This window comes from Monodelphis domestica, chromosome 6, assembly GCF_027887165.1.
Source record: "Monodelphis domestica isolate mMonDom1 chromosome 6, mMonDom1.pri, whole genome shotgun sequence".
Taxonomy (NCBI): Eukaryota; Metazoa; Chordata; class Mammalia; order Didelphimorphia; family Didelphidae; genus Monodelphis; species Monodelphis domestica.
This window is the reverse complement of record NC_077232.1, coordinates 43,134,438-43,148,353: the sequence shown is the minus strand read 5'-3', so window position 1 is coordinate 43,148,353 and position 13,916 is coordinate 43,134,438. Positions and strand designations below refer to the sequence as shown.

At 40.0% G+C, this 13,916-nt stretch overlaps 2 protein-coding genes across 12 annotated transcripts in view; one reads left to right on the top strand and one right to left on the bottom strand.

The window, feature by feature from the left end:
• Positions 1–286: 286 nt before the first annotated feature.
• LOC103101856 (uncharacterized) lies at positions 287–2,719 on the bottom strand. Its single transcript, XM_056801970.1, has 2 exons — positions 998–2,719; positions 287–907 (listed from the first exon to the last, which is right to left on the bottom strand). The coding sequence occupies exon 1, from the start codon at positions 2,315–2,317 to the stop codon at positions 1,667–1,669; it is 651 nt and encodes a 216-aa protein (XP_056657948.1). The 5' UTR covers positions 2,318–2,719; the 3' UTR covers positions 287–907; positions 998–1,666.
• HIPK3 (homeodomain interacting protein kinase 3) overlaps positions 2,115–13,916 on the top strand; it is a 97,816-nt gene continuing 86,014 nt past the window's right edge. For 3 of the 11 annotated variants that reach the window (XM_001368659.5, XM_007497245.3, XM_016423475.2), the window contains exons 1-2: positions 3,363–3,513; positions 5,754–6,106. In XM_001368659.5, coding sequence (XP_001368696.4) covers positions 6,064–6,106 — 43 coding nt within the window. In that variant the 5' untranslated portion in view covers positions 3,363–3,513; positions 5,754–6,063. The other 8 variants (XM_007497238.3, XM_007497243.3, XM_001368625.4 and 5 more) reach the window with 6 other exon arrangements.

Sequence of the window (13,916 nt, the reverse complement as noted above, 5' to 3'; positions counted from 1 at the left end):
TAGGTAGCTCCTGAGCTGAACCCTGAAGAAGCCAAGAATTAAGGAAAGCCAAGTTGAGGAGGGAGCAAATTCCAGGCATTCCAGATGATCTGTAGGAGGCGGTAGGGATTTCTAAGGTCTTTAGAGTTAAATATTCACAGAACCATTGAATCTCTGAGTAGAAGGGACCCCAGAAGCCATCTAATCCAACCAAGAGAATCTTCCCAACACTATCTCTGTAAGCCATCACATAACTTTGCTAGAAATTTCCAATGAGGGAGATGCTAATTTAAAGACAAACCAAAAGTTAGGGATGTTATTTTTTTTTTATTAAATTCACTAATTTCACCTGAGTTGTTGAATTTAGAAGGATCACTCAATGTCATACAAGTCTTGCCAAAAGAAAGAGCATGGTAGACCTAATTTCTAGCCTTGGATCTCCACACTAGCTAGCTGGAGTAATTCGAACTAATCCTTACTTGGTTCCATCTCTAAAAAGAGTGGAAGGGAATGATCTCAAATGTTTCTCTCAGACTTAGAATTTAATGAATCTTAAAAAAAAAAAAAGGCTGCTGGGGAATTGCCCAATTTCACATGGAAGTGAAATCCCCCACTCAATTCTGGCCCCGTGGCGTGAAGTCCCTTCACTTCTCCGGGGTCGTGCTTTTCTTAGTCGATCTAAGGTCCTTTCCAGCTCAGACCTGTGAATTTGTGGTTTGACATGAGTCACGCCATTGGTTTCCTGAGGAAAAAAGTGGAGGTTGTTCTGGGGGTGTGCGTGTGTGGGAGTGTCAACTTCTCAAGCTCTCCTTAATTCCACGGTTGTTTTTTTTGGAGGGTCTGGAGAATCCCATATCTTCCTTGAGTATCTTTACAAAGGGGTCTCCCCATCCCTGTTTCCGGATTTTCGGACGCACTTCACTGTGGACTGGAAGGAAGAAAGAAAGGAAAGAAAGGGAAGGAAGGGTGCCGCTCTGGATGGAGGCTCTCAGGGTAAAGAGGGAATCACATCTCTCACCCTTTTCTTGGGGGTGTTGCTTCCCCAGGCCCTTTTTACTCTCCTCCGTAGCAAGGAACAGCGTGCATGTCCACAGGGCTCCTCCCAGGACCAAGCCCCCGCCTCAGAAGGAGCCGGTGCGTGGCGCAGGTCTAGGAGCCTGCAGATGCCCACTCTGTCAGGACTCGGACAAGGTTTCTCTAGAGCTCACGAGGAGAGTGTGAACCAGGCAGGATTCAAGGGCATAGATGGGGAGGGGAAGGATGGTCCCGGGTGGAGTCGCGCCTGGGACAAGGGTGCGGCTCGGGCTCGCGCCCGCGCTCAAAAGAAGGGAGTGCTAGGGGACAGCTTGCATCGAGGTTCGCGCAGAGGGGAGGGGCGGGAGAAGAAGAGAGAGCAGGGTCGGGGGTTAGGGAGGGACTGTTCCCGCGCCCGTTCGCGCTCAGGCCGAGGCGGGGGTGGATTGGGGTTGGGGGAGAAGAGGGGCGGGGCAGGGGTGACTCGCGCTCTGGCGGGGGCGGAGGATAGGGGGCGGGGCTGGCTTGCGCTCGGGCACGCCCGCGCACGCGCTCCGAGAGGAGGCTAGCTTGCGCTGGCTGGGGTTAGCCCTGGGTTCCGGCGCGCGGCGGCGCTGCTAAGGCGGCGGCGGCGACAGCAGTAGCAGTGGCAGCAGTAGGGGAACGAAGGCCGCTAGGCCAGGCCAGGCAAGGCAAAGCGGAAGAGGAGGAGGAGTAGGAGGAGGGGAAGGAGGAGCTGGAGGCTGAGGGCCGGGTCTTCGCGCCAGTGGTAGTTGGAGTAGCTGCGGACTGGACGGGCAGCAGCCTCGGCGCAGGCAGCCGAGGGCCGAACCTCCCGCAGTTCCCACTCCCGCTGCCGCCGCCGCCTCGTTCTCGTCCTCGCGCGCACCCGGCGCCGCGCATGGCCCCCAACCGCCGTGGCCGCGGGAGCCCGCGCCGCCCGTAGGCCCCGCGAGCCCGCGCCGCGCCGCGCCCCCGGGCAGGAAGATGAGGCGGGCGGCCGCGAGGCTCCGCCACGGCAGCAGCAGCAGCAGTAGTAGCAGCAGCAGCGGGTGCGGAACCGGGACCGGGGCATCGTCGTTCCGCCGTTTGCTCTCAGCCTCCGGCCCAAGATGGCAGCGGCCGCCCAGAGGGGCTGAACCTGGGCTGGGTGGTGCCGCCTGCTGAAGCGCCTGGCTCCGCGGGCGTCCCCTCCACGGACATGCCCCGGGCCGTCTCCGTGGCCGCCAGCCGAGGGGAGCGCGCCGGCCTCTAGGAAGGTGAGGATCCTTGGGGCTCGCGCCCTCCCAGCTACGGGGAAGCCGCGGATCCCGGGGCTGACCATGACCTTCCTCTCCTCTCGCCTCCTACCCTCAACCTCGTTGAGAATGTCCTCTTTCCTTCGGCGGGGAGCCGGGGCGGCCTCTTCCCCGCTCACCCAGGCCCAAGCGGCCCCAGGGTGCTTAAGCTCCGACGGGGAGGGCAACCCCCGCAAACCCTTCCGTACTTCGCGGCGGCTCAAAGTTTTGTTTCGACCTCGAAAACGAGGACCCTTCCCTAGTCATTACCTCAGAACCTTTCACCCCTTGTTATTGCTCTAGGCCCCCCCCATCCCTTCCTTCATATCATATCCTTCCTTCCATATAGAACCCCCCCCATAAAACCCCTCGCACCTTTCCACCCTAGAACCTCCATAAAACCCCACCTTCTCCCCCTTGTTATTACCCCAGGTCCCTATAAAAGGCCCCCTCCTTCGTATCTTCCTCGCTTGTCATTACTGGACCCCCCCCCCCCCAATCCCTCTTCTTGCACCTTTCCACCCTAATCTTCCATCTCCCCCTTGTCATTACCTTGGGCGCCCCCCCCCCCATCCTTTCCTCCTCTTCCCCCCTTGGCCTTCGTCTGGATCCTTCACAGCCTCTCGTCATTACTTCAGCCCCCTAAAACTCTGCACTTTCCACTCTAGAACCCCCATAAACCTTCACTTTCCCCATGCCATTACAGACCCCTACAATCCTCCCCCATTCCTCCCTTGTCATTCCCTGCCTAGATCCTATAAAAGCCCTCTCCTACGCTTACCCCCTAGTCCTTACCTTAGACCCTCCCCCCCAAAGCCGTCTCTACCCTTGTCCTTAGCCTGGACGCCCTCACCCCCCAATGAAAGCCTTCACTACACCCTCTCCCTAGTTCCTGGACCCCCTCCCCCTTTGCCTCTGCGGGCGGTGGCGGCGGCGACGACTCGGTGGAGCCGGTGGGGATGGAGTGTGTCAAACTCCCCGGGAGATGCGTGTGTATGTGATTGTTGTGAAAGAGAAATGTGATCCTGCTCCTCGGCTTCCAATTGCCAGGGCCGGGGAAGGCGTGGCGGCGGCGGTGGCTGCGGCGGCTGCTGCTGTTGCTGTTGTTGCTGTTGCCGTCTGGACTTCTCCCCTTACTGTGGCCGCCGCCGCTTCCCTTTCGGGCGGGCCCACGGAAACTTGGGCAAATGTCACAGAAATACGTCTCTATTCTTGTCGCGACCGAGAGGGGGGCAGTGAAATGGTACGTGGCTCTCCGCGAAGTGGAGGGATGGGCGCTTCAGAAGACACAGCCGTGGGGGCTGGGTTGGGCTAGGTGTCAGCCTTTAAACTCTTTTGGGCCTGTGAGTGGTGAAGTCATAAGATGCCGAGCCCTTCCTTGAACCAGTGTTTTCACCGGCTTGGGGTAGGTCGAATGGGAATTGCCTCTTCCCACCTGTCATGCTTCTTCTGTACGCGACAGAGTCTGCCTTTGGAAGAGAGCTTGTTGCTGCGCTCTGTTGGAAGCCGTTTTCTTGTATTTGGGGAAAACATTGCTGAGTCTAGGATTGTAAATATTCAGGTCATAATTAAAAACTGCTTCATTTTTTTAGGTCCATTCCTGTTAATGGTGCTTCCCTAAATGGAAGTACTTGGGAGAAAAAATTTTCTTTCAAAGTTTATTTCTGAAATTTATATTGTTTAATATCGAAGTTGATTGTTTCCAAAGAAGGAAGTTTCTATTTGATGAAAACTTTCAGCATGCTCTGTGGCTACTTTTGTGATCATTTTTTAGAGATTACTTTCCTACTAGCTCTTCAGATTTAACTTTTAAGAATTTAGGATTCTCCCACCCACTCTATACTTGATAAGACTAGATTCTGCTTATGTTTGCAAGTTCAGTGCTAATTTTATACAATGAGCAATGATAAGGTCTTGATAGGTCATAATTGAGCTCAAGTATTATACTTAGTTTTTAAAGTAAACAAAATTCCATTAATTAGTTATTAAAGTTCCAGTTATACATTATTCTTTTCCGAGTGTGAAAAGTTAGAAAACCAAATAAAGTTGCTTTAAATCAAGAAGTTATTTTTTATATTTATGGAATGTGTGGAATATCATATATGAACATAGTGCTTAGATTTTTTTTTGTTTTTGTTTTTTACATCCTCCAATTTTTTTCTTTAGAAATTTTGGTTTTTGAAACTTGTTTTTATATTGAAAGGTGAAAAGGTGAATTGGTGGTTCATTTGTGTCAGAGTATAAATATAAAGTGTGCCAAGCAACTAAAGTTAAAAATAATATATAAGACGCCTTGATGGCTCATATATGTTGTCACTGCAGTTTAGGCATGGGAAACTGCATAATAATTGAAATTGATTTAATAATTTTCAACCAAATAGAATGAAAGTAAATTATTTTACTTTAATCTTTAGAATAAGGGAGAATGGGCTTGAAAATACAAAACAAATTATAATGACTTATGATGCTATTTACATACATAGACCCAGATAACTAAACATCTATGCAAGCCAAGCAGATGAAGAATCAGCCTTATTTTCATATTAAAATTTTCACTAGTCAATGTAACATTAAAATCAACTTTGTCTTTAGTTTATGGGACTGGGGTTTTAGATTCTATTCACCTATAATTTCTTTTGAGGTAGGAGTTAATCTTTTGTTAAAATGTCCAGAAAGAAACTTAAATCTTCCTTCCAGGATTTTGCTTTTTGTCTGAGTCTGTTCATGGAAAACTACAAAATAAAATAATTGTAATTAGGTTGATATAATGGCCATAGATTCTTATTTTTAACCATCGTCTTTTGTAGAATCTTTAGTAAACAACTTTTCAAGCTATTATTGACCAGTATACTGGTGCTCTGATTAGTTGTTTTTATTTGAAATATATATGAAGCACAATCATTGGATGATACGACCCTATGGACTTAGGTGAGGGAAGAATACAGGAGCAGAAAAAATGATTTCAGAAACTTGGAACTGTACATTAAACTGAGTAGATGACATGACCAGCCTTTGGAATACTTTTCCCTCCACAATATTATTCCTTTTTTTAAAAAAGCAAGATAAGAACAGAATTTTTACTTAAGTTTTGTTTTTTTCATTTAATGACATAGACAAATCTTCCTCTTCTCATACACTAGCAATTTGTCAAATCTTTGTTCAAGACAGAATTTCTTCTTAGTTGAGTCAGAAGCATGAAGATGTAACCTTTTGAGGAATCTTCAGATTTGAGTAAGGAAATGAAAAGATGTCATGACACAATTTATGTTAGAACCTTTACACATGTCAAAAGGGTTTGTAACTTAGTACATTTAATTTGTTACTTTTATTTTATATTTACTAGAGACCATAGAATAACTTGTTACATGATTATCATAATGTTGTTGTCAAAATAAGTTAGCATGTTGTAAAATTTCTGAGTTGCAGTTCTCCTAATTTCCTAATGACTTGCCTTATTAAAGCTTAGAATGCCTTTTTCTTTAGGCATCAATACTGTACGAAGGTACAGCCTTTTCTCTGAAATGGACCTTCTAAGCCTTTGTGACCTCCATTGTGATATGCTCTACATGGAAGCTACTCTTGAAGACAAAGTAGAACCTCAGCTTGTCCAGAATGAGGCAGCCTGTCTGTGTCTCTCTTTTAAAAGGCAGTATTCTCAAGAAGCATGATATGGTATTGCTGCTCACCTTTTAAATAATGTGAATTGCCTTAAACTGTTAAGATCTTTACAATGGTCAACTGTTTGTTTTTAGGGGAAGTTTAGGTCAATAGGAAATCTTCCATAAAGCTCTTTATGCTTTGGGATCCAGCTGCTGAAAAGAAAGACCACCTCTTAGGTAATAAATTAAGCAGTTAATATCAGATGAGTGATGATGCAAAGCTGACCTTTTGAGGGATTGATGACATTTGTATCAATGGAGGATATGGGGATGGGAAGGGTATATATATATACCTAGAATCCATATCTTGTGAGAGCATAGTCCACTTATTTTGGTTAGTTTAGTTTAAATTAAGTGTGCTTTTGGTGAAAAATGACCGGTTAGTGCACAGCTTTTATAGGTTGTAATTTCCTTATTTTGAGTTTTAAATATCTCAATGTGTGATGGATAAAAACTGTATTGCATACATTTTAGTAAAATTAGATATTGCTCTTCAAAAATAAAGACAAATCAATCTCCTCTCTCTTTAGTTATTTCAACTGTCCTTTTGTGCCATGGAAACTGAATTAAGGTAGTAAGATTTGGTCATTTCAGTTCGCCATGATTAAAGTATGAAATAGTTGGGACTATGAAAACATTGCTTGTATGATGTTAAGAACTGTCTGAGGACTGAGCCAATCATATTTTTATGGATTTAAGTCTGGCTTGCCACTGATCTTTGTGTTTGTTATGACTTGAAATTGGGGCACAAATGTTTTTCCCTTCCAAAGCCTCTCAATCTACTGAGCCACCCAGCTGTCCCCCTGTTAGACTTTTAAATGTATTGTTAATTGGATCCAAACCATTTATTTGGTGGCATAAAATATGTTTTCATTTATGTGAACTAAGGGCTAAAATTTTTTAATTCTTAAACACATAGTATTTTTTTTTGTTGAATCCAAACCATTTGTATTTGGTTGAAACTTACTGTCCTTTAACATAAAGATCCTATAAAAGAGACCAGGTATTTTGGGTTGATTTGAGAAAAAAATGAGAAATATGTTTTGATCTAAAAGCTCAAATTTCTGGGGATCAAAATTCATTTATTTATGAAGACAGAGAAAGTCAGTGAGCAATTGTGCTAGCTGGAAGGATAAGAATAGGCCAGTGACACCTGTTAAATGATCAGTCTGGTTGAAGTAGCATTAGCGCATCTCTGTCTCTGGTTTTATATTCCTTGGGTTTTACTCCCATCTTCTCTTTCTCTTTCCTGCTTCCTCCTTACTTCTACTTTTCACCATCTCCTCTTTTTGGATTATTTCTTCAGCATGGAAACGATTTACTCAAGGTGTGGTGTCTAAGAATGATAAGGTATTTTGATTACAGTTTTAAAAAATTTTATGCTGCAGGTAAAAGCAGCTTAATTAAACAAATGAAACAGCTTTAATTAAAACAGGGCTAGTCTACAACCTATTATTTGACAAGTTCTGAACTTTGTTACTGTCATTGCCATTGTAGTCATCTTTTAATTAGGTTGTTTGGTATAAGCTGATTCTAAGCTGATGGTTGCTTAGAAAATTTTTAGTAGTAACTTAAACGTTTTTTAAGCCTCTCTGTTTTGACCTGTTTTAAACATTTAGCACCTATGTGCCTGGCATTGTGCTAAGCTCTGGGGATACAAAAGGTGAGGAAGAGATGAGGTGGAGTCACCAGAGAGAAGGTTCAGATAGAATATCTTTATGTTTTAGACATCTTTTTATAATAGTAACTTTCAGATGTTCAGTAAAGTTCAGTTTGGTTTTAACAACTATGGAAAAAAAGTTTTTTGTTTTTCTAAGTTAATTTTGTGTCTGATTATTTCTTCTAAAATATGTTTCTATCTGTGATAGATGATGAAATTTATTTATAAGCTAAAACTTGATAAGAAAAAATAAAAATTTGTTTTGATTTGTGAAAAAGTTCCATTTTAGAAAAATTTTTAAATGAGTTGATTAAAACATTTACAATAATTCCAAGTTGTTTTGCTTTTTTCCCTTTTCTTAAATGTTTTTCCTGGGGATGCACGAATTATAAAGAAAACTTAATTTTCTAGAATGGTGGACTCTGAAGTACCTGCTGCCAGGGCTTTGTAGAATCCTATAAACAATCCTTTAAGGGCTTTGAAAATTATATCTATTTTTTACATGCTGGTTTGTCATCTGTTTAATAATACAAAAAGGATCTAATAGGTTTGAAGACCATATGACTTCAGTTGTATAATATTGCTGATTTTAAATAATTAATAAGCCCAATAGAGATTTCATACTAAAAATGGAATTGGATTTCCTAGAGAAATTTGTTCATTGTTTAGTGTAATGTAGAATTTGTTTCTGTTGATCCTAAACTTTTAAGATGAAGTAGTGCCCTTTCTTTTAGTGATATAATTTAATGGAAGGATTTTGTACAGGTTGCCTGTAAGGTATGTAAAGCTTTGTGATAATCTTAAAATACCTGGCAATTTGTTAGTCTTAGATGCTTAAAGACAGATATCCAGAAAACTGTTGTGTTAAATATAATAGACTCACATCTATTTGAAAGTGAAAATTTTTAAAAAATCTTCTATAATAGTTTAATATAATTTGGAAGTACACAAGTATAATTGCAAATTTTATAGTGATTATAATTATGGCCATAGGAAAGTAATTAATTATATCATTAAAGTTCATGTGATTTGCAACATGTGAATGGAAAATGTATTTAGGTTTGAAAATTGATCTTGTGGCATAGATTATCTTAATAATTTAAAATTATTTTCAGGTTAATTTTAATCAAGTTTCCCTCTACCCCCATGTTTAGATCACAGTCTTGAAGTTTTATCAGCTGTTAGAGGTCAGGAGTTTTTGTTGATTATCTGTAAAACAGTACATTTTTCATTTGATGCTTGAAGCCTTCCATTCCTAAATCTGTCAACTCTCCCTCCTTCCATCTTTCCCTGAGTTTCACACCTTCTAAAACTGTACTTCATCTTTACTATAACCTTTTGTCATTCCAATCTCTTGCTGCTTAGGTCTCACTTTTCTTTTCCAATCTGGATTGTATAGTTAACCAGTTTAATTTACGCTTTCCCTAAATCTGTTGCCTCCTTGTCTTGCTCAGTATCTCATGCTCATTATCTTTTTTCCCTATTTCTACTCATAGGCTGTTGAATAGCATTGGAGGAAATCTCTCCATCATGTTGATTGGATACACTACAAATTTTTGTTATTTGATTTCCACTTGGCCCTCATTGCTGCATTTGGCAATCCTTTTATTCTTTTCTTAATCAACTTTGTTATACTCTCTGTAGTAACTATTTAAGCCTTCTTTCTTCTCTTTAATTTTCCTAAATCACTATTTCCCTTTCAATTTCCCATTTCATCAGAGAAACTTGTGTTCTACTTAACTGAGAGAATAAAGTCCTATCATACTTCCCTTTTATTTTTATTCTTTAGAAGTCCTCACCATTATTTTTCCCAGTCCTTGCCTGGGATAGCTCTTTTTAGACCTTTAATCCTATCCTCTTCCATCTCATAGCATCAGTCATTTCATTTCTACTGGTTCCCAACCTTCTCTTTTTCAAACATGTCTGGCTCTTCTCAGCCTAAGAAAATACTTCACTTAACCCTAGTGTTCCCTACAAGCTATTATCCTAGTATCTCTTGTCTTTCATGGAAAACTCCTAGAAAAAGCTGTATACACTCAACTGCCTTCACTTTCTTCTCCTTCCACTCTAAAACATTGCAATCTGGTTTCCAATTTTACTTTTTTAGGTTTATCAATGAGCTTATTCTTTCTGAGGTCACCAGATCGCTTAATTGCAAAATCTAATGGACTTTTCTCATTTCTCAAACTTTTAAAATCCTTTGCCTCATTGACAGTGTGACTGCCTCTTCTTCCTGTATACTTTCTTTACTCTTTTTTTTCCATTAAATTGTGCACTCAGTCTCTTTTGCTGGATCATCAATCATTTCCTTTCTTTCTCTAATATTTCTTTCTTGGTGATATTATTAGCTCTTCTCAGCTCAATTATCTTGGGGTAGATAAGATAATGCCCTAGTCTCCTCCATGAGCTTATATGGTCTTCACTTACCCTTTTGGACATCAACTAGTTACAAAATGAAATCTTTTCTAAACCCACCTCTGTTCTAAACTTCCCTATTTCTTTTAAAGGCAACACAAATCTTTGTGGGTAGTACCCAAGTTGATGCCTTGAAATCATTCCTTGCTCTTCTCTCTCATCTACATCTAGTCATTTGCCAACTGGAGTCTCCACAATATCCTTCTTACCCAACTTTTCTTTCTTTTATATGACCACCAGTTAGTCAGTCCTAAATCCCCTCTCACCTGGACTTTTGTAATTTTTCTTGATGCTCTGACTTCCATTTTCTCTCTGCTTCATATATTCTCTGAACAGTTCCTAAAATCATCTTCTTAAAGCTTGCTACATCACCCTTGCTCACTTGCTCAAGAATCTTGAGTGACGCCTCACTGTCCTTAGAATTAAAATACAAATTAGTCAGCACCTTTCTTTAAAGATTCATGGCACACCATTCCCCTTAGTCTGGCCAAATTAGCCTATTGACTGCTCATCTTCCACTTCCACATCTTTATATAGCTTATCTCTTCCATACCTGGAATAAGTCTGGAATCTGTTCTCCAGGTTTATTTGTCAACCTTCTGTATGATGCCTTTTAAAAAATATCTTCAGGGGCAGCTGGGTAGCTCAGTGGATTGAAAACCAGGCCTAGGGATGGGAGGTCCTAGGTTCAAATCTGGCCTCAGATACTTCCTAGCTGTGTGACCCTGGGCAAGTCACTTAACCCCCATTGCCCAGCCCTTACCACTTTTCTGCCTTGGAACCAATATGAAGTATTGATTCCAAGATGGAAACTAAGGGTTATTAAAAAAAAAAAAAACTTTAGTTGTTTGTGCCCCTTTCTCAAGATTTCCTGTATATGACAATATTTTTCTCCATTATAACATCAACTCCTCTAGGGCAGGGACTGTTTTTTGTTTTGTATTCATATTGCCAGTGCCTAGAACTGTGACTTGCATGTTAGCAGGTATGTAAATATTAAAAATCTAGTGCTTGTTGATTGCAAAGCTCAAAAGCTTTAAGATTCTTGTTCAAATGTTTGCAGCTCTTTTTGATTTAGATTGTTTAATAATTATGAGTACAAAGAGAGAGTAATTCAAAATCCAAAAAGGTTTTCTAGTTTGCAACTTCAGTTGACTATTAAAAAAATAGTTTAAAAAAAACTTGATGTGATGCTCTCAATCTGTAAATTAGTCACCTATTATTGTGCACTAAATTTGAAGATATCTGGAGTAGATTTGGTTCACAGAATCAATTTCTGGCATTGCTTACCTAATTGACACAGTCTTATTACAATATAAGTTCCTTCCAGGCTGGGGTCATTTGTATCCCAGCACTAAGCATGAGGCCCGGAGCCTATAAACTTGTGATTGGCACTAAGCCTTATATGCTTTCATTTTTGATTTAGTGCTTTAATAGCACATGCTGTTGAATTGTGTTTTTTAGTGAATGTAAAAAATGAAAATATAATTTATCAAACTCCTACTCTACTGAACATTTTTGTATTTGGGACACATGCAGAACTTTATCAAGGTGTGGAACATCTTTAAGGAGTTCTATAGTCTAATAGAGGTATGCACAATTTTAATTAAGTGCTTCAAAACAAAGTACTATATGAGATCAAAAGGGAAAAGGGAAGTTATGGATGTGGGGGAAGGGAATTAGGGAGGGCATCATAAAAGATTTGACATTTGAGTTGAATTTAGAAGGATGAGCAGAAGACGTAAGAGAACAGATATTTCAGACATACAGTGGGAACAATGTGAAAAAAAGCATGGAGACAGGAGGACAGAGTTATATGTTGAAGATTCAGAAAGTTTTTCAGTTTGGTTGGAGTGTCAATTGTGATGAATTGAGTTTCTATTGATAGAGTCTGGTAACTGGATAAGATAAGAGAAGGAAAGAGACAAAGATCATTCAGACCTACAGCATGATCAGATTTCCCTGAGAGGTCCCATGTAAGATCTTAAGTCATAAATCTAGAGCAAGGAGTTTTAACCTTCCCCCCCAACCCCCGTAGCTTGTATCCCTTTGGCAGCCTGTGGAAACCTTTGACTCCTCTAAATGATATTGTCAAATGTATAAAATAAAATTGTTGAATTAAAATACTACTACAAGTTTATAGTCCTTGGATTAAGAACTCAATCTAGAGGTAAAAGGGACTATAGGAGTCACATGATCTGGATCAACCACCTCTTTTTACAGATTAAATCCTGGGAAAGGGCTAGGAGCAGTAAGTGGCAGAGTCTAGATTCATGTTTAGTTCTGTGTCTCTAAGTTCATCACTCTTTTCACTTCCTTTGTACATTAATTTCCAGCAGTCAATATAACTAGAACAAAATGAAGTCTTTCTTATTACTCTCTCCATATTCACTAACTTTTTGTTTATTAATAACTTCAAGGCCAGAGGGCAAGAGCTAGGCTATTGGGGGAGGGGGGATAAGTAATTTGCCCAGGGTCACATAGCTAGGAAATGTTCAAGGTTAGATTTGAACCCAGGTCTTCCTACTCCATGCCTGGCATTCTATACACTGAGTCACCTTGATGCCCTTGAGAAGCTGCTTTTTTTGATAAAGAATGCAGGCATACTACACATGACAGAATTAGGCAAATTTGTTTTCTGGAAGACTGCTTGCTTGATTTCACTTAACTATAATATTTGTTTCAGTATTATAACTTGTATCTTGAAATTTGTTTTTATTATATCAATAACATTTTATAGTAATTTATGAATTTAAGAATTCACAGTTCCAGTTTTACTAATCTCATGGCCATGAATGAATCTATAAAACTTTTGTAAGAAACATAACAGTGTAACATCAATAACACTGAGGTTAATGGAATGTGACTCATCTTTTGTTGGTATATAGTTGAATAATGAAAAAATATTTTGCTTTCTTAATTTTAGAAATTATTCAGCTATCACTTATCTAACCAATAAATCACTTTGGATTAAAAAAAATCAATTTAAGGAACAAATGTTATAATTTGACTAGTATCATAGATTTAGAACTAGAAGGGGGATCTGTCTAGTGCCATCACTTTATAGAGAAGGAAACTTGAAGGTCAAAAAGGTTAAATGGTTTTTTTCCAAGGGGTTTGGATAATAAATGGCAGACCTGGAATTTGGCCTAGCTCTGATGAAAAAATCCAATACTCTTTACTGTATCATACTGATATTTTTCTTAAGGATTGTTTTATGATTTTTGATTATTTTCATGATTTAAGAAAGATCCTCGTGTTTGGATTTCTTTATTAATGCAAGAACTTAGTACCAGTGTTGTTTTTTTTTTTAATTAGAAAAAGAATGATCTGAAAAAAGTTTGAGGGATTTTCTTACCATTTTTCTTTTCTGATTAGTTTGATTATTGAAATTCAACATAATCAAGAGTATGTCTATTCTTTCTCTTTTTTTCTTTTTCTATTTCAAAAGTTTGTGTTGTGATCTGACAAATTCTTATGGTGATTCTTTTTGTGTGGATCCAGGCTTTTTTCTGTCTTTTGGAAATTTGATCATCCATTGTTTTGTTTGGAAAAGAACCCAGGGAAAGCAAAATATTTGATTTGGCTGTATGTTATAATTCAAAATTTTAAATTTCTTTGAAAAATTAATCACCAATAATTAAATAGCAGTGTTTTAAAATTGATGGCTTCTAAACTGTTCATAGCATTTACTCCAGAGATTCTACCGCTAACTATATGGTCTAAGAAAATGAAGGACGTGTGTAATTAGAATTTGCTCCCCAGGACTTTCTTACCCAACATCCTATTTGTGTGCTCATGCACACTGCATGCGTAAGCAAATGGGGGGATGCTAGGTAGGAGAGTCTTGGGGAGCAAATTCTAATTACACAGACAAAAAGGAAGAAAACATATGCAACACAAAACAGCATC